The 25,278-nt window shown below is 38.7% G+C and overlaps 3 protein-coding genes across 3 annotated transcripts in view; 2 read left to right on the top strand and 1 right to left on the bottom strand.

Annotated features, from left to right (window-relative positions):
• The window catches only part of dars1 (aspartyl-tRNA synthetase 1), a 40,536-nt gene extending 32,198 nt beyond the window's left edge, over window positions 1-8,338 (top strand). The window contains exons 11-18 of the mRNA XM_015008768.2: window positions 1,083-1,217; window positions 2,851-2,998; window positions 5,434-5,580; window positions 5,807-5,849; window positions 6,151-6,231; window positions 7,334-7,445; window positions 7,624-7,695; window positions 7,767-8,338. Coding sequence (XP_014864254.2) covers window positions 1,083-1,217; window positions 2,851-2,998; window positions 5,434-5,580; window positions 5,807-5,849; window positions 6,151-6,231; window positions 7,334-7,445; window positions 7,624-7,695; window positions 7,767-7,858 — 830 coding nt within the window. The 3' untranslated portion in view covers window positions 7,859-8,338. The remainder of the gene's footprint in view (window positions 1-1,082; window positions 1,218-2,850; window positions 2,999-5,433; window positions 5,581-5,806; window positions 5,850-6,150; window positions 6,232-7,333; window positions 7,446-7,623; window positions 7,696-7,766) is intronic.
• Window positions 8,040-13,006, bottom strand: LOC106930913 (protein lifeguard 3-like). Its single transcript, XM_015008770.2, has 11 exons — window positions 12,583-13,006; window positions 12,410-12,477; window positions 12,234-12,298; window positions 12,077-12,130; window positions 11,888-11,938; window positions 11,763-11,802; window positions 11,584-11,621; window positions 10,717-10,804; window positions 10,257-10,352; window positions 10,072-10,125; window positions 8,040-8,855 (listed from the first exon to the last, which is right to left on the bottom strand). The coding sequence occupies exons 1-11, from the start codon at window positions 12,791-12,793 to the stop codon at window positions 8,706-8,708; spliced, it is 915 nt and encodes a 304-aa protein (XP_014864256.2). The 5' UTR covers window positions 12,794-13,006; the 3' UTR covers window positions 8,040-8,705.
• A 1,358-nt stretch (window positions 13,007-14,364) lies between these two features.
• On the top strand, window positions 14,365-24,415 carry pnkd (PNKD metallo-beta-lactamase domain containing). The gene is made up of 9 exons (XM_015008769.2): window positions 14,365-14,555; window positions 14,794-14,909; window positions 15,543-15,655; window positions 15,871-15,929; window positions 16,075-16,167; window positions 16,465-16,628; window positions 18,260-18,346; window positions 19,221-19,336; window positions 21,896-24,415. Exons 1-9 carry the CDS (start codon window positions 14,398-14,400, stop codon window positions 22,067-22,069), a joined length of 1,080 nt encoding a protein of 359 aa, XP_014864255.1. The 5' UTR covers window positions 14,365-14,397; the 3' UTR covers window positions 22,070-24,415.
• Window positions 24,416-25,278: the final 863 nt, after the last annotated feature.

Below are 25,278 nucleotides of genomic sequence, written 5' to 3'. Positions count from 1 at the left end.
GCTGAGGTCCAAACTTGATTTCCACAGGGAGGAGACTCTGCAGTTGAAGGTGATCTGATCTGATCGACCAAAAGGGAAGTTCTTGGAGTTTATCTAAGTATTGTTCTTCTTCCAAACCTTCCCCCAGTCTGATATTGAGAATCGAAAACCTTGAGTTCACCGTTCAGAGAGTCACTGTTTGACAGCTGCAGGAAGGTTATTCTCCTTCAGGTAGTTTAAGTAGCTACATTTCATGTTTGCTTTCTTTATTTTGTTTCTTTAGAAAATCCCACCAGCATAAACATCAGCAGGTCCAGCTTAAAACTCAAATCGGCTCTTTAATTATTTTTTTTCTGTACTTCTGAATTCCTACCATGAGTAAGTAAAAAGTAAGTAATAAAGTACTCCACACACTATGGATCTGGTAGTAGAGACATTTCAAGCAATCATCATTCATCTTCTGATTTGGAAGACCGGATATTTTCCAGTCCAGATTATAAAGTAGTAGTTAATTGCTTTGAGACCTTCCTAGTTGGAACTCATCACTCCCTAATTTGATTTGATTGAAGTCTTGCAATTATTCCAGCAGCAAATGGATAAATAGAAATCGTTGCCATGCTCACCGTCCTTTTGGTTTCTGCTGGAATCTCGGCTAATTTTGGGCTAATTTGTCAGGTCCAATTTGACTTTTTTTAGACATTTGTTGGCACAACAGTGGTTTGTCCCTTGAGTTTAGAAACCCTTTTATGCCTGGTTCATTTTTCAGTGAGTAAGGGGCTCAAAAAGCACAAAAAGGTCTAAAGTTTGTCAGACAGGATAAAAAAAAAAAGTCAAGGAACTTTGAATTGCCTTCAGACTACTTGGAAAAATAGTTTCCAAGGAAAACTTTAAAACATTACAGGGCATTTCTTTGCTCCTTTTAGGTAAAATATAAAGAAAATGTTCAAGAGTTTTGTAGAGTGCCATACCTCAGGGAAGATTGGGTAAAGTTTTGAAAAGCACTCTCAGCCTTTGCAGGTCACGGTAATCTTTTTTTGCAGGTTGAGCTGGGAAAAAAAAAAATCCCTCCATCACTCCTGAAAATTGTCTTTGCCCTTTCCTAGCTGCCAGCGAAGGTGGAGCGAACGTCTTCACGGTGTCTTACTTCAAATCCAGCGCCTACCTGGCCCAGTCCCCTCAGCTCTACAAGCAGATGTGCATCTGTGCTGACTTTGACAAGGTCTTCTGCGTCGGCCCAGGTAAAAGGGACGCCTCCCGTCTGACACCTCATGAGCTGGCAGAGTCCTCACAGGCATAATAGGAAAATGAGCAGCAGGAGTGTAATGAAAGCGGTGGACCCTATTAACTGAGATGACACATTTAAAACGGCTCCAATTGTGTTTAAGATTGTTAAAGTTTAGCAGACTTTAAACTGTGGACAGAGCTTGTAGTTGGTCCGTTAGTGGCATAAAGGGACTTTTTACACAGACTTGGGAGAACCTGGAGCTTTGTAGCTGAGCAAATACTGCCACCATCTGATTAGGTGAGCAAACACTTTCATCGCTTCGTTGAATGCGTAGCTGGTTTTATACAAAGACGGTCTTATCTAAAACGCTTTGTTTGATGTGTATTTAGTGTTGCTGAGCAGAGATAAAATACATTTCTGAAGGAAGAGAGCACCACTCGGTGGATTGTGTTTTTCGCAGTTCCTCTGCGGCTGCACCTGAGGAATCAAAGGGCTCCAGATCATTACTGCTTCTCAGGCACCGTTGTGCTCGCTGCTGTTGCCGTAGTTACAGTCGTGCAGGTTCAGGATTGATTCGGTATGAAGAAGTGAGCTCAAATGTGCTCACATATCTAAATGGTCAGAAGCTTTAGTCCCTACATCTATGGTGCGCTTTGGAAAAGAAGCAAGTCGAAAAAAGGTCCAACTCCAGTATGGGGAGGAAATGAGCTTGTTGAAGTTTTATCTCCACTGTCACGATGCAGCACCTTGTAAAAGTCTTTATTCTCTTTAAACTGTTTCACTCAGTTATGCAAGTTGTTTTATTTGTGAACATTAGTGAACAACACGATCCTCAGGACATCTGATATCAAGTTGTAAAAAAGTTAAAGAAAGGCCTGTTTGCAAGATATTATGCAGACTGTTAATCAGAGAAGAAGCAAGGAGGAACTTCAGAGGAGCTCAAGTTGATTTGAAAAACAATCTCTCAACAGAACAATTAGCTGAGCACTTCACTATTCCGGCCTTCATGGAAGAAAGGGGGAAAAAACAGGACATTGTTGAAAGAAAGTCGTAAAGTTTTTCCTTAAACCATCAAACATGTAAAAAGATGCTCTGGTCAGATGAGACAACAGCTGGACATTTTGGCCTACATGCTAAAATCTTTGTTTGACTGGAAACTATTACGGCAGATTACATTGAGCACACCATCACCATAAAACATGGTGTTGTCAGCATTATACTGTGTGGTTTCTTCTTTTTTTTTTTTGGAATAATCCAGAGATGCCTGTTTCTGATTTGTTAGTTTGAGCCGATTTAATTTCAGTCTCTAAAGTCCAGTAGAGACGTAGCACACACAACTCACAGCTGTATCTGTAGCAAGAGATGGTTTTGCAAACTATTTACTCGGGAACTGCATATCACACTTTTAAAATTTATATTTGCAAAAAAAAAAGAAAAATTTTTCTTTTGTTTCCTTTAATTATTATCCACTAGTTTGTACCTAAGTAAATAAAAAAATTGTATAACTCTTAATCCACATTCATTTTACCCTCTTCTTCCTTAAGATCCAGTCAGGTTGCATGTTAGTTGGGTCATTTTTAACATAATGACATGTTTCTGTTTCTCCTTTCTTCTTATGACCCTGACATTAAACGTCCGACGTTCAGTTTTCAGGGCAGAGGACTCCAACACTCACCGTCACCTGACTGAGTTTGTGGGTCTGGATATTGAGATGGCCTTCAACTACCACTACCACGAAGTGATCGACTCCATCACTGACACCATGGTGCAGATATTCAAGGGCCTGAGAGACAAGTAAGAAGCCAGACAGGATAGATATCACAGTTAGACGTGCATTAGAAGGTAACAGATGTGCTGAGAAGTGATGAAAACTTTATTTATGTCCAAAGATTATACATAATGCTAGTTTTTATTCATAATGTTTTTGTATGAGCATAAATATCCCAAGCAGAAACCTGAACACAACAGAAAACTGGGTTAATAAATATTACATCTGTTTGCTTAAATATTTCATTATTTGTTTTCACAAAGGGAGAATCGACTCTCTTGTATCTTTACTTTATAAATCAGAAGAAGCTAAGAAAAATAATTTTTTTACATATTAAGAAAACATTCAGATGAAAAGGTACATTCACGTATGATGTATATAAAAAAAACATATTTTTCATCTCTCTCTATATTACATCAGGCGAAACATTTCTTGTTTTAGGCCAGTGAGGATTACCAAAATTAATCCTATTTACTAAATACCATTAAAACAACTGAGACTTTTTTTTTCTTTGTTCAAATTCAAACGTTTATATACTCTAAGGACTCTTTAAGCAATTTGATAAAAGGCCAGGAGACGATACTAAAGCTTTGTAAACTGAATAATTCACAACATTTGGGTTAAATGAAGACATGGAGATTTATTCAACATTCTGCCATCTGTGACTAAATGGGAAATTAAAATCAGCAGTCCCAGATACCTGAAGGGGCCACAGTCATTAGCTTCAACAGTTATTTCCAAGTATAAACACCATGGAAATGTCCAGCCATCATACCATTCTGGACGGGTTTGGTTTAACCGTCTTCTGAACTGTGAAGGATGACGGTACATCATGCAGTCTGGAGGTGTAGCTGCAGGAGGGACTGGTGCACTTTGCAAAATAAAAGGCATCGTGACCGGGGGCAAATGCACCGGCACCCCTGGCCATTCCTGTCAGATTTCTTACTGTGATCTTGATTGGACAGGTTTTTGAAAACCTTTTCATAATCCATGACTTCATGTTTCTTTGGATTATAATTATAAATAATAAATAAAACCCAGTTTCTCTTGGCCTCTTTTCAAAATTAGTTTAATCATTTTTCATTCATGTATGCAAATGATTGTTTCTATTTTTTGTGTGTTTTATTTGTTAAGCTAAAACAAGATGATTTGGAAGACAGATCAAAAATATCTTGTTAAGCCAGTTGCTCAGTGTAATTTGATCCATATGATGTGGCTTTACTGCCTCCTAGTGGTGGAAATCAGTGCAGCAAGAAGCAGGTGGCCAAATGATAGAGTAAATATCACACATATAAATCTGGTGTGTTGCAGTAAAAAGAGAACACAATAAACAATAAAGTCCCACTTCATGAATTACAGATTGAAGCATCTGTCCAGGAAAAGTTGGCTTTACTGACTAGCGCAGCTCAAGTTGCCTTTGTTGGTTTGTTTTACCTTATGACTGCTGTTCCTCTTTTCTCTCCTCGGTGCAGTTTGCTACTTCTGTTCTCATGACTTCCCAGACTCTTTCCTTTGACGTGTGTGTTTATTTCGAGCGCTCGCTCCGACTGTAGAACAACTCATGACTGTTGTTCTCTGGAAACATCAGCCGTCACATGCTGTTTAGAAATAATTTAAAAAAGATTCTTTATTAGAAGATGTAACAGTTAGCATCTGATTCATGTTTTCTGCTTCTATGGAAATAGTGAGGGATTTTCATTTCTTTACAATCCCTTGTAAAAACTTCAAGAACCTTTGGAGTTTTTCACATGTTGTGACATTACAACCACAGACTTTATGAGGAAAAACTAATACAAACCAGGGTATAAAAGGAAAAAATATATATGTTTTTCTTGTTGTTGTATACTTATTCATTTGCATTCAGCTCTTTTTAGTCAGTACAATGTTGGAACTACTCATTGCTGAAGCCTTTTCGGCTATGAATCTGACATAGAGCTCTGGAAAAACTTAAGAGCTCACCTCACTGAACCCCATTGAAAACCTCCTGGTTGTTCCACCAAATATTAATTACTGAACTCCTGAGTTAAAACATTAGTATTGTTGTTGCTAAATGAATATGAACTTGTTTTCTGTACATTTTTTTAGGTCTGAAAGCACCTCAAATATTTTGACCATTTCTCATTTTCTGCAAATACAAAATTTTTTCTTGGACTTTTGGAGACATGTTGTCAGTAGTTCATAGAATAAAAGAACAATGTTTAATTTTACTCAAACAAATGCACCATGCTACCGATACCTTTAAACCATGGAGATTGTGTGTTCAGAGTGATGTGCAGTGTTTCAATTTGATGATAAAGAAAAGCATGAGGTGTGCTAAAACTATAAAGTCTACTGAAAATGTTGTTTTCTCTTAATGTGATGAAAACAACCTCATTTATTCCTGCGTTGTATTTTGCACGTTAAACCTTTGAAAATCAGTGGCTAGTGAAATGAAAAATGTCTGCTGGTTTTTCTGCATCAGCTTCCAGACCGAGATTCAGACGGTGAGCAAGCAGTTCCCCAGCGAGCCGTTTAAATTCCTGGAGCCCACCCTGCGGCTCGAATACACGGAGGCCTTGGCCATGCTGCACGAGGCCGGGGTGGAGATGGGAGACGAAGATGACCTGAGGTCAGGTTACGTCACACACCCTCTGCACGGGATGCCACGTTTTGTCATATGGTTTCATTTGGAAATACAGAAGTCAGGATATGCTTTAAGGAACTCTGTTTATGTAATTCTCGTGATAAGACCAGTTCTCCTGAACTTTTTCTTGTTGAGCAGGAAATGAAAGAATTTGAAAGCTGTGTGAAAGTTTTTGCTGACGGTAAATAAAACGTTTTTTGTTATTCCGCAGCACTCCTAATGAGAAGCTGCTGGGCCGTCTGGTCAAGGAAAAGGTTCGTACAGTTTAATCCAGTCCTCGAACGCCTCCGTCCTGCAGCCTTTTTGGGTGCATCCCTGCTCCAACACACCTGAATCAAATGAACAGTTAATGATGGGACATTTGCTAAACTTGCCGAGGAGTTAATGAAGTCATTTAATTCTGGCCTGCTGGAGCAGCTAGGCATCCAAAGGTTGCAGGACTGGAGCCGCTGGCCACTGCCACATTTAAATCCAAAAACAAAAGTGCTCAAAAAGTGAGCTAGTTGCTTCACTTTTGTGCTCTTATTAATATCCGTTGTTTTCATTTTTCCTCAGTATGATACTGACTTTTACGTGCTGGACAAGTACCCACTGGCTGTTAGACCTTTTTACACGATGCCGGATCCAAACAACCCTGTGAGTTTCTCCTCTACACAAAACACTCAAACACTTACCATCTAGAAAGCAGAAATATGTAATAATAAATCTGCTTCAATACATTTTTAGAGGGAGGTTTTCTGGCAAACCCCTTCAGCTCCATAAATTAAAAGAAAAAAAAAAAGACTGATATTTTCTTACTTTTAGAAAAATATTTTTTTTAAATGTTTCTTGCAAAAGTATTAATAACCCTTAAACTTTTCATATGTTATTTTATAACCACTAACTGATTTTCTTGAGGAGTTACTGACAAACCAATAAAATATCAGGAAATCTAAAAAAAAAAAAATGCTAATTCTTCTATATACAAAGAAAATTTGAGAAATGTGACATCCATTAGTCACACTTGGCACCAACCTGTCCTTTTGTACTGGAATGGTAAATGAATTGTAGTTGTTGACAGAAACAGAGCAAAGGTGCTCTGGACATGTGGGATCAAAATGTAACTTTGTTCTTCCTTTCATGCAAAATGCTGCATGTGGTAGAAAAAAGACAAATTTCCCTGGACTCACCGCTGGGATGCTTTTCTTTAGCAGGAATAATGAAACTGATCAAAGTTGATGGAGATAAATACAGAGCAGAACTGGAAGGAGACCTGTTAGAGGCTGGAAAACATTTTAGACTTTGGCGTAGGTTACAGCAGTCCTCAACGTACTGCCAAAACTGCATTAGAATGGCCTAGTCAAACTCCAGACCTAATTCTAGGTGAGAATCTTTGGAAAAAAACTGATGAAATGCTTCAACTATAGTCAAAGGTTGTTTTACATGTTATTGACTCAGAGTGGATGAACTCAAACGCAGAAATTTTCAGGGGGTTTTTGGTTGGAAAAAAAATCCACTTTGATTTCACTTCATAATTATGTAATATGATAAGTCGATGCATCATATAAAGTCTGCATAAACAACACTATAGTTTGTAGTGAAACTGTGAAGCAGGTTGGGGTATAAAGACTCATTTAACCCTAATTAACATTCAGAAAGTTGTTTACTTATCTCCATATAAGACCTTATATACTTAGTGTAAATATTTGATGCTAATTAACAGATAATATGATTCTTTCCTGGTTTTTCTTCCAACCAGAAATACTCCAACTCTTATGACATGTTCATGAGAGGAGAGGAGATCCTGTCTGGGGCTCAGAGAGTCCACGACCCTCAGCTGCTGACCGAACGGGCTCTGCATCACCAGATCGGTAAGAAGCAAGCTTACACGCATTCACAGAATGTATTTGAAAGGATTTGTCTCCCTCTGCAGACGAGTGGCAGGTATTACAATAGAACATCAAAAGGATTGAGTGTTTGTGGAGAAAAAATCAAAATGTTTAACGTGCTACTTTGTAACAATTCAGTTTTTTTTCCTGATTATTATAGATCTGGAGAAGATAAAGTCATACATCGACTCATTCCGATATGGAGCGCCCCCTCATGGTGGAGGAGGGATTGGTAAGAAGCTTTTTAATCTTTTCTACTGGAAACTTGAATCTGGTGAGTTACCAACCCAAACTCCTTCACAGGTCTGGAGAGAGTCTGCATGCTGTACCTGGGTCTCCACAACGTGCGTCAGACCTCCATGTTCCCCCGTGACCCCAAACGTCTCACACCCTGAGCACAGCGCCTTGTGGAAGGATCCCATACCAACCGGACTCAAAGCTGTAGGTGACGGAGATTACAACAAATCCACAATCCAGAAAGGGGGCGATGAGTGGGATAGAGGGTCACCCCCCGTTTCTAACAGGCTGATACAAGTTAATTGCGAAGAAGAATGAAGCAGTTGTAATAGAAGGTACTTTATTGATTTGTGTGCATAGTTTTCTAACAACAACTAAAAACAGACGCGTTGAAGAGGGAAGGAATGGGCCAGAACACTCCCACAGGAGGCTGCTCATGTGTAATTAATCTTCTAATTAACAAGGGTTTTCTAAGGGTTAATTATGTGGATTAAACAACTGTAACACAAATCAGAGTCCTTTGTATTACCAGCACCAACATTAAATACAATGATTGTGGTTTTCAACAGTTTGCCTGTAACTAAATGTGTTTTATAAGTAATTAATGAGAAATAAAAATGGCTAATTAAAGAAAAAAACTGTTTTTGTTTCTTGCTGGGACCTGGAAGGACATAAATTACCAAAATAATAATTAAGCTTGAAAGGATTAATAATTCAGATACATGTTTGTTTCGTGTACATAAATATCACATTATAAATATTAAAGCTTAAGTGCATTTCTTCACTCATACTTGGCTAAAGCCTCCAGTTTCCATCCCTGCTCCAAAGAGAGCATCAAAGTGCTTCAGTGTTACAAACATAAATAAAACTATAATAAAGTTTACATAAGATTTACACAAATATAGTATTTTTTTTTGATTGGTGCGCATGCATACATGTGACGTTGCTCCCCAAAATACTCTGTACATTCAGGATTTACTGATAAAATGTTGCTGGGCGATTGCTTTACTCGGTTGCCACTCCGCTGACTTGCAGGATGAAGAGGAAGATGTGAACGATATCAACGTAGAGAGAGAGCGCGCCGTAGATGTACTCCTCCGGGCTGATGGCCAGCTCCCGATTTCCGATGAGAAGCTGAGTGTTGTAGACTAAAAACTAAGAAAAGAGGAGAAAACAAGTTTCACATCTGAAACGTTTTAGTGTTTACATGTTTTTTCAGTGTGGGTCTCGTGTTTTAGGCAACCTTAATGAACAAGAAGCAGCAGATGGATCAGGCATTAAGTTGTGGAGAAGTTTAAAGCAGGATTAGCTTATAAAGCATATTTGAACATTTCTGAGAACAAGCACTAAACTGCAAAACCTGCTCACTCTAAGGACAATAACTTTGCTTTTCTTCAGGAATGGACAGAGAAGATGGATGATGCTAAATACAGGGAAATCCTGGAGAAAACTTTTAGACGCTGTGAAATATTTGACACGTTGGCATGACGACGACCCTAAACAGACAGAACTACAAGGAAAAAAAGTTCAGATATCCTGGTGTCAGAATGTCTCAGATAAAGTCCAGAGCAAAACTTAACAGAAAATTTCTGATGGAATGTAAAATTTACTCTTCAGACACTGTCCATCAAGTCTCTCTGAGTCTGAGGTATTTCACAAATAACAACGGGCGAAACTGGAAGGGACGTGATCCGAAAGATGTGTAACAGCAATTGACCTGACGCCACCTGTCAATCAATCCAGTGGGTTTGTCACAATTTGTCCCGAAGTAAACGCCTCTTAGCTGGAGGAACTGGACCTCCGACAAAGAGTCAGGGTTTATCATTAGGAATGACCTACGGCCATGGAGATTTGGTGAAAAATAAAAGTAGAAAATGGTTAAACGTTGTCCGAGGGGAACATGCACTTAAGATGCACTTTATCCCAGAGCATTTAGAGCGCGGAATAAAGTTTATTCCATTTCCAAAACCCAATGAAGTCTGGAAATGGTGGTTCTACAAAGTAAGAACATTTTAAAACAAAGTATCGCCTTTACTTACATTCTAGTTTTTGCTACTTTGTGCTGTTTTATCCCACAGAATCCCAGTGTAATAAACTTTACATTTCACAAGCCATAAATCCTTTTCAAGCACAGTTATAAACACTGATCACCAGATTCATCAATAAGCACCGATACTCTGAGAAATTCTGGTGATTTGGAAATCAAACATTGCATAAAAATAGAGCTGCACTCTGCTGCAATTCCTACAAAAACAACAAACATGCTATTTACCTCTTCTCAATATAGCTTGAAATCAATTGGCCTTTTCCTACTGAACAATATAGAAACACAAAGCTGAAATGATTTGAAATTATGCCGGCGTTCACTCACCAGAGTGTAAACGACGGCTCCGATTGCAGCATAGAGCATGTGCAGCCAGGGGACCTGTTGAGTGACATAGAAAAGGCTCTCTAAATGTGAAAATTGGTCACACATGCACACCCCTGTTGAGCTGCCGCTGAAGCTCACACAGAGAAGCAAGAGCATATTAAAGGACTTGACCAAAGAGTGCTCACGTATTGGAAGGAGAGCACGATGGACGTAACAATCCCAATGACCATGAGCAAAACAGCAGCTATGCAGAGAAATCCCCCGCAGGAGGTGAAGTCCACCTGTGATTAGAAACAAGTCATTAAAAGGATGAAAGGGAGGCAGAACACGCTTCAAGCCACACATAAAGGAGCAGTGAAAATGTATTTTTTCTTTTCTTTTTAGGTTTCTCAGTGAAGTTCCAATAAAAGAAAAAAAAAAGAAAGTTGGCTGGATGTGCCATGTACTGGCCAAAACATGTAACTTATGTATCTGGAGTTGCATCAGACGGGATTCACATCTTATCCCAAAATGTTATAAATATTTAAAGGAGCTCAGCGCCCCATTGTAATGTGAGACAAAGGAGTTCTTTTACACTGACAACAAAGACATCCTCTGACAAGCCACAGGCTGCTGAGCTGCAGCAGAAGAACCGTTTTCAGATACCTTCGTCTGGAAGCAGAAGACTGTTACTGCTATGCACACTACGCCTGTTATTCCCATGGCGATTATCACCGCTTTGGTCTCATAATAGCTGGAAAAACAGAAATATACAGATTTAATTAGAAAAACATTTTACCATGTTTCAACCACTAACTTCAGGGCATTTTATTTGGATTTTATGTGGCAGAAAACGGAAGATTATTATTTGTTTTCCAATTTTATTACGAATAAGAATCTAATTTGATTGGATAACTCTAGCTAAAATTCAAAGAAACTAATGAAACTGAAGTTTTTAACGCTGCGTCACCATAAACCAACATCACTGTGACACATGGTAGTGGCAGAATGGTGATGTGGGCATGCTTTTCAGGCTGAAAGAGCTAATCACAGTTGATGGAGGGAGTTAAATTCAAGGCAATCCTGGAACAAACCAGGTTAAAAGAAAAACAACCCTGGAGATGTTTAGCTTCCAACCTGACCAACAACAGAATGATTTAGATCAGCGCATAAATCCATGTGTTAAAATGGGCTAATGCTAAAGGGAATCATTGGAAACTGCCATTGACAGACACTCTCCATTCAGTCTGGCTGAGCTTGAGTCATTTTTAAAACAACATTTGGCAAACCTTCTGGTGCAAAGCTAGCATAACATACACCCAAAGGACAGTAACCGCAAAAAAATCTGGTTCCACCAAAGTACTGGTTGAGAAAAACTGAATGCAGATGCATGACGCAGCAAACTTCCAAGATATTTACTTCTTCTACTTTGTGTTAGTCTTTTTTAATAAAACACATTGAAGTTTGTGTCTATAACCTGACAGAACGTAAAGAAAAGACTTGTGCCGTGAATTGAAGTGTTCAAAAACAAACCTTGAAACTGTTCCAGCCATATAAGACAGGGCAACAGTCTGCAAGATAAAACACGACGAGATGTGTTTTTTTTAATTAACAGCTTGTTTTACTCTTTCATCTTTATTTGCTGCCAGTGTTTGGCTCAAGCCCTAACTCCTCACCCAGGGTTTGGCTTCAGATTCAGGATAAATACTTACAAATATTCCCAGCAGCACCAGATTCAATGGAAAACGCCTCCTACGCAGAAAACGAAGGAAAACAATGTGATGTCTTCAAAAAGCCAGAATAATTTCTGATTATCTGGAAATGATCCTTGCTTTACCTTGGCTCTTTGCAGCAGATGAGAATGCAATACACCAAAAAGAAAACAGCACTATGGAGAAATAAATCAGGAATGTGGTTCTGCTTGGCTGACCGTCAAATGTTTAAAAGTTTCTTTTTTTTTTTTTTTACAATAAAATTAGACATTTTTGTTAAAAGTTTAGTTACTGTTGATGGAAAGTAAACTCACAAAGAAACCCAGTAGATTGCTGGGTATTGGGTGACAAACATCTTCACTGGGTCACTGTGAAACCACAGACAACAGGGTCACCAACAATGCTTTCTTTTATTCAGCCGCACTAAACAGATAGAAGTGGCGTTCTATTGGACTGAACAGGGAGACTCACACAAATGTAAAGACACCAACGACCGCAAAGGTGAACGCAAGCTGCACAGTCAAAATCAAGTAAACCTGTCCACAGACATGGAGGTCAGATTAACAGAGTGATTACTGGCACACTGGACAACAGAGGAGCAGTCTGAGTCCCTGACTCTGGCAAAGAGAAGAAAAGAAAGTCCTTACTTTTCTGATGAAGGCGTGTCGAATCGACGTGCTTTCCCACTGGTTGCTGAAAAAGTCGTCCATTTCTCCTGCAGAATTGAGAATTGCACACAAAAAAAAGCAATTTAAGCTTCAGAAGTTAATCTGAATTCAGTAGAAGTGAGTGATGAAAGTCGCTGTAAGCTCCTGGGAACCTGGGCTGGACGCAGACAGTCCTGCTGACAGAGTGGGGATGGGCATGGCAGGCGGAGGGAAGCCGGGGCCTGGGCACATGCCGGGACTGGGGCTGTAGGACGGAGGAGGGGGCAGAGGGGCGCCATGTTGTGTCAGGAAGGGGTAATTATTACACTTAGGATCCTTCAGGGCGTCTTCATAGGATGGAGGAGAATCGGTTTTGGAAGACATTTCTCTGGACCACCTTAAAAAGGAAGTTAACAGAATTATATGAGATGCATTTATGCACTAATATTCTGGTGATATACTGTGTGCTTGTAGAGCAATTCTCATACAAATAAGTGGAATAGAAACTGCATTGCACATGTTAAAACAGATAGACTGACATGAGAAAAAAAGTTAAAAATGTCTACTTTAGTAAATAAATTCCTTTTTACTATTGTTTGACAGGTCAAAACAATGGAAACGTAACTGTGTTATGAAGAAATAACTCAAAAAAATTAGTGATTTGAAAATAAATTTTAGTCAAAATATTTGTGATTAATCCAAAATAACAGCAAGCCAAGTAAAATCAAATAGATAAGACCATAAAACTTCATTAAACAAAAAGTTGAATAAATTAATTAATATAACAAATATTACAGAGAAAAGTTTTTAGTTTGCTTTTAACACTAAGATGCCCTCAGACCTCCAGGAAGGCTGTAACCAAGATGAGGGCAATAATAAGAAATCGATTAACTTCAGTTCTTACCAGCAGTATTAAGACAACCTTCTTCCCAGATAACTAACTTGCGGACATTGGGAGTAAACAAAAAAACAAATATAAAAACTTTAATATTGATTCCAAAACACAAAAGTTCACTTTCTGATCACCTTAAACCTTTTCAGGATTTTTGCTGCTGAGTTTTAAAGTAACTCCAGCCAAGCTGTTTTAGTTTTTAGGAGTACAGGATAGCTTTATATAGCCAGTAATATAACCACATTGTTTGAACTAAGGTTTGCATTGATGACTTAACTTTAAAAGTCTAGCAATCCAGTATTATTATCACAAAAATAACAGATCATATGAGAACATGCCTCTGATTAAACTCCCCACCGTGTCGTAGTTTAGTCTGAATATAACTGAATAAATGTGGAAAAATAGAAACGTACCTTTGTTGGCCTCAGCCTGTGATGGGAGCAGAATGCCCCTCCGTCCTCTCTGCTTAATGACTGTCATCGTTGGAAAATGTCCTCTGTGTAACTGGATATGCTCACTGAAACTCACACTGCTGTTTCAGAGAAAGCATGCCAACTGGTACACACGCTGGTACCCTCATTGTTTACTTAAACAAAATGCAATGAAATGTAAAAACAAACATGAAAAAAAAAGGGAACAAAATTTGAACCTCAAGTTTAACTTTTTCCCAAAATGTTTTCCTTCCTATTCTTTACCCATAATTATAGTTCTGTTCTGGGCAAAAGTTTAAACATACTCACATGATGGGTGTGGATTTGTTTTGTTATTATTATTTTTATTTTTGTCAAAGTGATGTGTAACTTAATGTAACAAAAGCAAAGAAAACCCTAGTTCTTCTTCAAAAACAGAGGAAATACACAATTATTCTTAAATTGTAAATTCAAGTATAATTGAATGTAAATGTACATGCGTTTTTTCCCCCTCATCATTTTAACTGTAAAAACAAGAATCATTGCTTCTAATTATGAACAGTAGCATTTCTTGTTTCTATTTCCTCCGCCTTATTTTGATCAGACAACTAAACTCATGAATCCCGCAAAGGCACGCCGTTCCATCACGGTGACGTCATCACGTTGAGTTCGACGCACAGCAGGCTATGGCGCTTCCTGACTGGATAGTGACATCGTTGGTCGCTGCATCCTTCTTCTGTTTCTTGTGCTTATTTTTTCGGTACCGACGGACCACGTTGGAGTTCTGCAGGAAGCTCCTGAACAGGATCATGGCTCGAACAGAGAAGCCGCTGTTCCGAATCGCGTTAGTACAACTAAAGTTATTAGCAGTTTTGCTGTCTGTGTAGCTTAGCGACGTGTATTGTTTTGATTTCTGTTGGTAGCAAGCCTACATTTATCTAAATTTGGGATGCCGAAAACTTTGTTTGCATGCTGATGAATCGAGTGCTTATTAAAGTTAATTTAATATCTTGTTTATCTTTGAGCGTGGTGACCCAAAAAAGGTGATTGTTTGTTTGTTTGTTTGTTTGTTTGTTTTCCAGGTATACACTCTACACAAGGACCAGACTGGGTTATATATACTACAGGAGGCAAATGAGGAAAGCCAGGGAGAAATATCCTGCTGGGCATTCCACAACTCGTCCTGTGGAGCTCAACGGTACATGGCGCCGATGGGCATTCAGGGATTATTCACATCTTCCTAGCATTGCAACCACAACTGCAGCATTTTTTTTTAGGGTTTGAGTGACATAAAATAAAAGGAATTATGTTCCTAGCATAAATCTGACAACAAATTTGAAGAAGCCTCTGACTGAAGTCACTCTGTTTTTCTATGACAGTCTCACAAAGAGGATTTCTAGTAGCTATCAACTCTTAATACATTTTTAAAGGTTTTTCTAAAGGTTCTGAAAAAAAACTTTTCAGCTCTATTCGAGTTTTGTTTAGCTTGACTGTGGGCTTAAATAGCTAAATTGTAAAGGTTGCAGAGATCCCTGTGCTAAACTCCAAAGTTACACATAACTGCACATAACCATGAACATACATGGTGGCAGCATCATGCTGTGATGCTTTTAAATAAAAAAAAAGGTTAACCTTCCAGCAGAATAACAAGCCTAAACACAGCCTGAGGAACAAAATGTTGTATTATTATTTTTCTCTTCAGAATTATGTTTAAAAAGGTTCAGCTGGTATAAATTCTTCTGTAAGCTTCAGCAGGGAAGTCATCTTATTTTCCAATGCATTTATGGGTTTTGTGTGTATTCTGATCTGTCTTCGTCCTGTTCGTCCACAGGTATAAAAATAATTCCCATCTCAGTTCTGTCTGACAACTACAGCTACCTTATTATTGACACAGCCTCCAGTGTTGCAGTTGCTGTAGACCCTGCAGACCCTCAAACAGTTCAGGTGAGCACACCAACTGCCATTTCTTGTTGATGCAGAAGTGTTTGGACACGTGAAGCTGTATTCTCGACAAATGTGGGAAGTGCACTTTGTCAGGTTCCTGGTAAAAAATCTCCAGGGATGAAATGCTAAAGTGAAAGCGTTTGATATTAGTTTGTTCTCCCAGCTTACATGTAAATGGCACGCTTTGTTGATGTTGTTTCTTTATAACCTTTCAGACGGTGCTTGAAGAAGAGGGAGCAATGTTAGAAGCTATATTATGTACCCACAAGCACTGGTGAGTATCTGGTAATTTTGGCAAGCATATGTTTAAGTATATATATATATATTTCAAGCTTATTTTCAGCAACAAAATAAATCTAAATGAAATAACTGTTTTTGGATGTGTCGGTTCCGGCCTTTATCTTCTCTTATGTTTTCAGGGACCACAGCGGGGGCAACAAAGGTCTGAAAAGGCTTCACAGCGCCTGCCATGTGTACGGAAGCGCAGCTGATAACATTCCTGGCCTCACGCAGTAAGTCCCAGCCTGCACGGGCAGCGCACACACACTTTCAAAGTTTGCCTTTTACTGTAATGAGTCGTGTCTTGTTCCCTCCGTCAGCGCTCGCAGCAGCAGCTGACTTCACAGTAAATTATCACGCAGCGGAAAACTGCTCTTGTTTGTCTTGCGGGGGTTGATTTTAAATCGTAGTCATCAACAGGAATGACTTCCTGTTTTCTTTTTCTGGCTTTTACTTTTTTTCTAATTACTTTAATGGTGATCAGCATTGGTTTTGTGGACATCAGTATGATTTAATTGTATTCTTCCCAGCCCACTCTCACACAGAGACACAGTCAATGTGGGCCGGCTGCACTTTAAGGCCCTGTTCACTCCTGGACACACCGTGGGCCACATGATCTACCTCCTGGCCGGCCCGGCAGTCGGTTCCCCCTCCAGCCTCTTCTCTGGGGATCTGGTGTTCCTCTCAGGATGTGGTCAGTTGCACATCTTTTTTTAATAAATGCTTGTTGGTTTCTGTTTAAAGAAGTTCAAAGCCTTCATATTTATTTTTTCATAATCTTTTATTATCTTTTATTTCAGTGGCACATTGGTTTGAGTTGAAGTTTCTTTGCAGTTGTTCTAACAAACTTTTTGTTTTGGCGCTGAATAATTCCTGAATGCGTTCCTGAAAAGTAAAAAAAAATATTATTTTCTAGACCTGCTTAAGTAAAGATGAGTATGAAAAAACAGTTTTTCCAGACTTTATTTCCTATCCCATTGCATAAATTCTGTTTTCCTTCAATTCTTTCCTCCCTCCCTTATGTCCTTGCTTCCTTTCCTCCTTTCCTTCCTTGTGGTCTTTTAATTTCCTTATTTTTCCATTTTTCTTAATTTACTTGTCTCATTCCTCAGATCCTTTCTACCTTCCTCAAGTCCTTGGGTTCCTCAATCCTTTCTTCTCTACTCGCTTCTTCCTTACTGTGTTTCTTTTTTTCTGTTTTTCTTTTCTTTGCATAAATTAATGTAAAGTTTTGAAAACCTCTGGCAAAGCCAATACTCCTTTTTAAATGTATACTTAAATTACATCAGAGTGTCTTGAAACTTTTAATTTGTAATCCATGACATGCCATTCCCCTGGGGCACAAATATCACATTTCTGTTAGACACTTTCAGAAATGGAAAAGACACATTTTAGTAAAGACTAGAACGTGTCTTTACTAAACTTATAAGTCAGAAGTTGGCTACAAAAAGTAGCTGCTTGTCTAAACTTGTTTATATCTAGAGTCGGAGCAATAACTAAAAACTTCAAAACAGGTGGAACTGTGACCAACAAGGCTCCACTGGTCCCACGTTTATCTTGCTCTCACACACAGTGAGCTTGATGGGAATGGAGGTAAAGTGAACCTCTAAAGCTCACTGTTGGAAAACTGCAGCAAACAGAGACTTCTTGGGATCTCCAAATCCTTAAAACATCCATTAGATGCTTTCTGCATTCCAACCGGAGACTTTAACTAGACCATGAACCTTGAGCAAATGACGCCAAGATGGATCTTTTCAGCATCAAACATTCCAGATTGTTAGTCAATGCTATATTTAGATATAAAGTCTTCATTAGCATGAAGTTATAAGAAAACGTTTAAACTATCATTTATTTGGGGAAAAATCTTTTTTTTTTCACCTTTGGGTGATACTCGTTATTACTTCCTCAGCTTGTATTAAACAAGTTAGGACATGGGTCAAAGGAAAACGGGAGTTTGTGCAATGCTGGAAAACATCAATTTCACAACAACTCAGGTCAACTGGTAACAGGCCAGCTGTTGAAATAAAAGTGAAAAAATGCAAATGGCAGGCTTTGATTTTGTATTTCTAAATACTTTACTGTCGTTTCTGAACGGTACCACTTGCTGTACCTGTTAGGTTATTATTATCTTTTTCAGGTCGTCCTAATCATTTGCACATTTCTTTGAACTGTACTGTATTTTTTTTTCTTATGGTGTTGTAAAATCATTTGCTTTTGGTAATTTTCCCTCTACGGGACAATAAAGGATATTCCTATTATTATTTTTTTGGTAAATACTCTGCATGCATTTCCTGTAACATGATGATTTGAACTTGATGTTTCCAGGGAGGATGTTCGAGGGCAGTGCCACAACAATGCTCTCCTCTCTGGACACAGTCGGTTCCTTAAGTGATGATACTTTACTGTGGCCCGGTATGTAAACTGCTTCAACTGTCAGACAGAAAAGCTTTTTTTTTTTTTTTCAAACTTCAGATTGTAAACTGTAGAAACAAGAGTTGCTGCAAAGTCATAAACTGTTTGGAAATTTCTTGAATTTGATTTCAGCTTTTCCCAGGTCTGGATAAATATTTAGAAATACATTTGTTTCCACACTTTATTTCCTTTTATGGCCTTCTTTCATTTCCTTCCTTTTTTACTTTCTTCCTTGTGTCCATTTTTCTTTCCTTCTTTCCTCATGTTCTTTTCTTTCCTTGCCTTTTTTGTGGCCTTCCATTCTTCTTTCCTTCTTTTCTTCTCATGCCCTTCCTTGTGTTCTTCCTTCCTTCTTTTCTTGTCTTTATTTTTCTTTGTTTCCTTCTGTCCATCCTTAAAATTACATAAAGAGTTGAGAAGTCTAGAAAAGTGTTGAATTCTTGGCTGAAAAACGATCAGATTAAAGTTACACTGTTTAGTTAATCCATTCATTTCCCTCATGTTTTCATTCAGAAGTGTTTGTGAAGCAGCAAAGAGCCACAGTTTGTCCTGTTTTTAACAGCAAACCATTTAAGGTATGCTATGCTGCTGTTACCATGGTAACAGTCAGTTCTTAGGTTTATCACATATCATTAACATGTTAAATGAAACCTTGAACTGCGACAGTAAAAAAGTAAAACACAACAAATCCAAAAGTTGGAAATGGTTCTTCACAGCTCTGTAAACGTCTGCTTCCTGATTGTTTACTTTACGTTTCCTCCTCTTACTGCCCAGCATCAAGCCCCTGGCGGCTAAAAGCTTTTAAGTCTCGTTTACATGCGATGTAAGTTGCTCTGTTTTGTTTTTTTTCGCGTGTCCTCTGACGACCCCGCAGGTCATGAGTATGCAGAGGACAACCTGCTGTTTGCTGCTGAGGTCGAGCCACGCAACGCCGCCCGAGAGAGCAAATATCAGTGGGTGCTGCAGCAGCGAGGCCAGAAGCTTTGTTCGGTGAGAATGATATTTGTGCCATTGTTATGCTCCTCAAGCCCGCCTTCCCAGAAAGGACTCGTGTTGTCCTGCACCGGGGAAACAAGGCTTATCGCTGCATACAGTTTACATGCTGTCAGAGCCTGGTCTGCGCACTCCTGCAACCCTCCTCCCCCAACCGTCCAGGCTTACTGTCGAGCTTCATCTGTGATGCACTCTGCAGCCGGGCAAAGGCTCTCAGTTCAGGGCTTACCTGGAATTTAGATTGCTTTTTACCTCTTATCAATACAACATGACTGCACAGGCTGTTCCATTAGTTTTTACCTCCCGGAGTTTTGTCAACCTCCATTTCCAGAATACAGCATGTTGCCAAAGTGTTTATACCTCCTGAACCTTTGTGTATTTGATCACCTGCATTTCATACTGATTCATGTTTCTTTAATGTGGGCAAGGTGGATGAAAACAACTCAACCAATCAGACGCATCAGCAACTGGATTTTATTGCAGGAAAAGAATACTCTATTATTTGAGTACTCTATCGATTATTGTTACGATTAATTGAGTAATCAGAAAAAAATCTCTCGTCCTCTCTCTCTTTCTGGGAGGAGAAACGCTGTCGTACTCCAAGCACCGCACCAGTCGATTTAAGAATGCTTATTGGTCCCCTAAAAAACACGATAAAAACCTGGAAAATTTGACATTATGCAGTTAGCACTTAGCAACGACTCATAGGCGGAAGTGAGAGCGCTGCCCGACACAAACGATGATCCGGCCGGAACGCGGTGTGCGACATAATGAAACATAATTTAACGAAGCTTTGAGCCAGATCGTTTAATAATCGAGGTGCTCGAATCATTGGAGGAATCGTTCCAGCCTTTAGATCAGAGTAAAAGGACAAATGCTTGCCACAGTTGTCATGTTTCTACGTAGAAAACAATCCTTTTTGTTCTGCACTACTTTGTGTTATAAAATAAGATTTTAATATTAATATTTTTTTAGTTTTTGGTTGTAATATTACAGAAATGTATCAAAAAAAAAATAAAGCTGTATGAATACTTTCACGAGGCAGCGCATAGAAAGATTTTCTATATCATATTTCCAACACAGTGGGCAGTTGTTACTGGGGAAAAGCGTGAACACATTTAATTAGGTGTGACATTGTGTGAGAGCTAATTGGCCCATTATTTTCCTGTTCATGAAATAAAATCCCTACTATTTTACCGCTGCTTCCTGGCATCAGAGGACAGTGTTCACTCATTTCTAATCCCAAAGCAGAGCAGCTTTATGGCAACGTATTCCGTTCCAGGTGTTACTGGCTCCTGATTCGGGAATTTCTTTTGGAAAAGAAAGTCGCATCTGACTTCAGACAGGCGTTTTGGCTTTTCCTGGTAGGGAAAGGCCAGGTGTTACTAATAAGATTAGCGTAGACTCCAGTGTCTCCATGTGTCCTCTAAGCCATGGCAGAGTGATGGTGAACCAGTACGAACAGCGCCAGGACTCTGAAGGAGCCTAATGAGATTCAGGCTCTGCTCATGTTTTCTGTTTGTGGCTGATTTCCATGTAGTCGCATGTCTGCCATGTAAAACGTAATAATTGCTTTTCCCACTTTAAAACTGCAAACTTAAATGTATTTTTGAGGGATTTTATGTGACAGACAAACACAAAGTTGAGCATAGACGGGCCATAAGTTTCCATACATAGAGAAAATAAAGATTTTATTTTGGACAACCGTTTTTATTTTTGTGGGACTCTGTAATCGCTGCACGTGTTGGACCACTTCATGGTTGATCTGCAACATTTCCAGTTTTCTGAAACTTGCAAATAAGTTTTACCACAGTGTCTCGTGTGTGACACTCATTGCGACGCTCGCTCCATGTTTTCTGCAACCATGCGACTGCTTCCCGATCCAGCCATCAGTACAGTTACAATTCTTTGCTCTTTTGTCAAACGCATCTTCTTGGGTATCTGAAATATAAAATACATTTTACATTCTCCTATGTATGGAAACTTATGGCCCACCCTGTACATGAGTTTTTGAACACAATTTTCACCTCCATTGCATAAATATTTTGATTTGTGTCTACTTCTAGAGATCATAATATTCACCCATTACTAAGTTTCATTCCTCATAGACTTTGAGCAGCTTCCTTGACACATTCCTCCACATATTTTCTGAATTGCATTGGATTTAATTAAGGGGCACCAAAGGATGCTGACGACAGATGCACACATTTTGGCTCTGCCTTTACAAAATCCTTATGAATACTTTGGCTAGGAGGTACAGCAAAGCTGAATGAATTCTGGTAAATAATGATCATTCAGAAATATTTTTAATACCCTGGGTACATGTTCTTCAGCTACATATTTAAGTCACTTCGGGGTCCAAAGATTTCAGCTGCAGAAACGTATGAATACACAAAGCAGTATTCGAACTGGGTCAGACATCCACAAATGTAAATCTGAGCTGATTTTCGGCTGCAGGAATCCTTTGCTGCACACATTTCCTTTCTGCCAAAAAGAGAACAAAGTGATTGGAGCTTTCTGAGATGGGATTGTTTTTGTCATGCCCTTCATTGTCAGAGCCCCTCCACCATCGGGGAGGAGAAGCAGTACAACCCTTTCCTGCGCAGCCACTCTGCAGAGCTCCATCAGGCTCTGGGCGTCCAGCAGTTCCTGGACGAAGACTGGACCCAGTTCAGGGCGCGGGTCTTAGAGGAGCTGCGGAAACGGAAAGACCTCTTCAACAGGAGGTAGTAAAGCAGAGGACGTAACGGACAAACCAGCATTTGTGGTTTGAAACTTCATGAATGGGCATTAAGACATTTTGAGCTGAATCTGTGACCAACAGGAATAGAAGTTCATCTTTATTATTTAATCGTAACATGGTAGTCCTACTTTCTCTCTCCAGGATTGTAGGTTAATGATAAATTTGTTAGTGTTTAGAGAATTGCACGTTCATCTTATAGTATCATAATAACACACGTAGTGTAGACCTTCAGGAATAATTATTTGTCATTTTACAAGTAGGTACAGTCAGGTTTCTGTTATGGGTGCTTTGAGTAGTTTAGCTTTCTGAATTAAATAGTCAAAACTCTTAGGACTTTTTGTTAATAATAATAATATGATACACACGTTTCCGTTACAGACCTTGTTTAGCAGTCCAGCTAAAGAGCAGCATGTTTCTCTGACTGTTAACATTTTGGGAATAAGTATGTGTGTGTTTTTTTATGTAAACTTCAAAGGTAATGATGAATTTAATTTACCAAATCCAATGATGGGGGAGTTTTTGGTTGGTATTTTTTTTCCTTTTTATAGCGGCAGTCTGGATTTTTCTACAGTTTGATTTGAGCCAAATGGAAAACCACTATTTTATGTTTGCTCATCAGTGAATATTTTCTTTTTGCTTTCCAGCTGCGTCCACATTGTAGCTTGTTTGTTTTTTTTTCTCAGAAGGGGATGTGTGAAATATTTACAAGTTGTCAGTGTCTTATCTGCAGTAGATGGGAATCAGAAATCTCCCAGAGAAGCACAAAGAAACTGTGACAAATGGGATAAACTATAAGCTGGACAAGGACACGCGAGGCGACGGGGTAAAAGAGCTGCAGTTTCCAGGTTTTGTGCATATTTTTGCCAGGGGTGGCAATAAATGCGGAGCGTGTGGTAGCATGTGCTCAGTTCTTCTGAAACTTTCTGGTGATTTCACTTTTAAACACTTGAGTCCTCGTGTTGGATCTTGACTTGCATACTACACAAATTCCCACCTTCATCGTTTGATCTCCCGTTACTCTTATCGCCGTTAACTGCAGGTAAAACACTGAATTACTTTTCCTTTTCTCACAGAAAACAAGTAATATTTTAGATCCTAAAATGCTTCACTCTATGAATGTGAACAAAAATATGTGAAGGTGTTGTGATCTAAATCCTGTCACCCCACTGAACTGTTATTGAAGGGAACGTTTTGTATGGCAGCATGTAGAGCTGAGACTGCATTTAATATGAAGACTGGGGTTAAAACAAACATGTTTTGCAGCTACATGTTCCAGGTGAGTTAAAAACAAAAACTTTACAGTGATCAGTGTTTCTCTTTGAAAGATGAATCTTCACTGTATCGACTGAAGGAATGTTTCACCAGTTTAAAACTGTAGACACCAAACTTATTTATATTAAAAAATAAGCGTGAAATGGGAAATATTTTGGTACTGAACCTTTGCGGTACAGATTTAATTTGTGGTTATATGAAGCCATGTAAAAAATTAAAAAAAATTGAGCACTTATCCAGAAGAGGATGGATATAAGCTTTTATCGCTTTCAGGTTGATTAAGCTACGACCTAAAGCACTCCACACCAAACCAATGCAGGAATGACTGATAGTAATGATGCACAAGTTAAAGACTAGGCTTCTTGATTTTAATGAACAGTTTACAGAATTAGTTTGCAGTGATACGACGACAGGAAAGGAATGTCCTGAGAGTCAGTTCATAAGTAATTTATGTTGGTGTTTGGCTCCTTTTCCACTAAGGAACCAGCCGACATAAACGCCTCTGTTGATGGCTCTTGAACAGCGCCACCTACTGTAACACCACTTGAATAACTGTTGCCATTGAATTATTGAGTTATGCTGTACTTTTGCATTAGACAATATTCAGTTCTGTACTAAATGTTAATATGTATGATTTTGAGGCCAAATAAGTCAAAACAAACATTTTTGAATGTTATTTTTATTTTATTTTTTTCATAGTGGCTTTGTCTGCTACTTTGGGGACCTATCACTGCTTGGGCTGATTTTATATGTCTGCCTGTCTTTGTGAGGGTTATTTTATGTTTAAAGTGAGTCGAAGCAAAACCGCTGCATTTTCTTTAAAAAGAAATGTAACTGTTGTCTGTTATCTGATCCAAACTCAACCAGAAACACAGCTGTGTACATGTCTTTGGCTTTCATGACCACTGCACCCTAAATATGAAACACATTAAGGGGATAAATTATGTTGAGACAAGAGCTGACATCCTAGGTTTACTTAGGAGCAACCTCCCTGTTGGCACAACAGTGTGAAACCATCAAATCTGTGAGAAATGTTCAATAAATATTATTTTTATTGCTTCTTTCTGTTTGCCTGTGTCTTCTTTTTTTATCTCTGTGAGTTTTCTGGTTCTCCAATTAGATATGTTTGTCAATTATGAGATGTTCATTATGATTTATTGGTTTGAAAAGAAATTGACTTTGTCATTTTATCCCTCATGTACAATACAAGAAATGCTGAAATTAATACATCTGAGCCTGTAGAAACAGCAGTGTGTGTATAAAAGTACCTCTTAACAGTGGCTACGTCAATAATTCATGAACAAAAATCAAATATAAGCTTTTCTCAATGTTGTCATTTATGCTTCGATGCTCAGAGAATTTAATGTTTTAAGCTGTGCATTGTTGTAGTCATGGACCGCCTGAGTTGCCACATAATATTTTTATGGTTCATAAACCAATAACAGCCTCAAAACGTATGAAAAACAAAAGGGCAGTGCATCGTCCTATTCACTGAACAGTAATCATCACATTTGAATTAAAACACTAAAATAAATACTTCAGTTAAAGAGAGGAACCATTAATTAACCTAATATATGCAATTCCTTTTTAATCAAAATGAAATTTAGATTATAAAGATGCAGTTCTAGTTTTAGTCGACCGCTACAGAATATAAAGATGTTCTTTAATGAGGGAATAAATGTTGGAAAATACTTTGTGGGGGTTTATCAGTCTCTCAGAATTGAAAGGAAATGGGCTGGTGGATTCATTTTTACTCAAATCCCTTCATTAATCTGACAGCTAAAAAGAAATATGATGGAAAAAGTTTAGACAAAACTTTGATGTGCCATCTTTCAGAACCAAAATAACTGGATCAGTTATTAGTCTGCCTGTCATTAGTCTTCAATAACAGGCAGAACCGCTGGAACTGAATGTTAAGAACTTA

Source organism: Poecilia mexicana, unplaced genomic scaffold (assembly GCF_051168715.1).
Source record: "Poecilia mexicana isolate PSO_F unplaced genomic scaffold, ASM5116871v1 scaffold_2, whole genome shotgun sequence".
Classification (NCBI taxonomy): domain Eukaryota; kingdom Metazoa; phylum Chordata; class Actinopteri; order Cyprinodontiformes; family Poeciliidae; genus Poecilia; species Poecilia mexicana.
The sequence above is the reverse complement of the archived record's forward strand: the minus strand, read 5'-3'. Positions and strand labels throughout refer to the sequence as shown.

Excerpts from the sequence above, each read along its gene's own strand:
- LOC106930913 (XM_015008770.2), bottom strand. The coding sequence starts at position 12,793 with ATGTCTTCCAAAACCGATTCTCCTCCATCCTATGAAGACGCCCTGAAG. Across the intron at positions 11,803-11,887 it reads ATCTGCTGCAAAGAGCCAAG|GAGGCGTTTTCCATTGAATC; the intron begins GTAAAGCAAGGA and ends TTTTCTGCGTAG. Across the intron at positions 10,805-11,583 it reads ATGGCTGGAACAGTTTCAAG|CTATTATGAGACCAAAGCGG; the intron begins GTTTGTTTTTGA and ends CTGTTTTTCCAG.
- pnkd (XM_015008769.2), top strand. The coding sequence starts at position 14,398 with ATGGCGCTTCCTGACTGGATAGTGACATCGTTGGTCGCTGCATCCTTC. Across the intron at positions 16,629-18,259 it reads GGTGTTCCTCTCAGGATGTG|GGAGGATGTTCGAGGGCAGT; the intron begins GTCAGTTGCACA and ends TGATGTTTCCAG. Across the intron at positions 19,337-21,895 it reads GAGGCCAGAAGCTTTGTTCG|AGCCCCTCCACCATCGGGGA; the intron begins GTGAGAATGATA and ends CTTCATTGTCAG.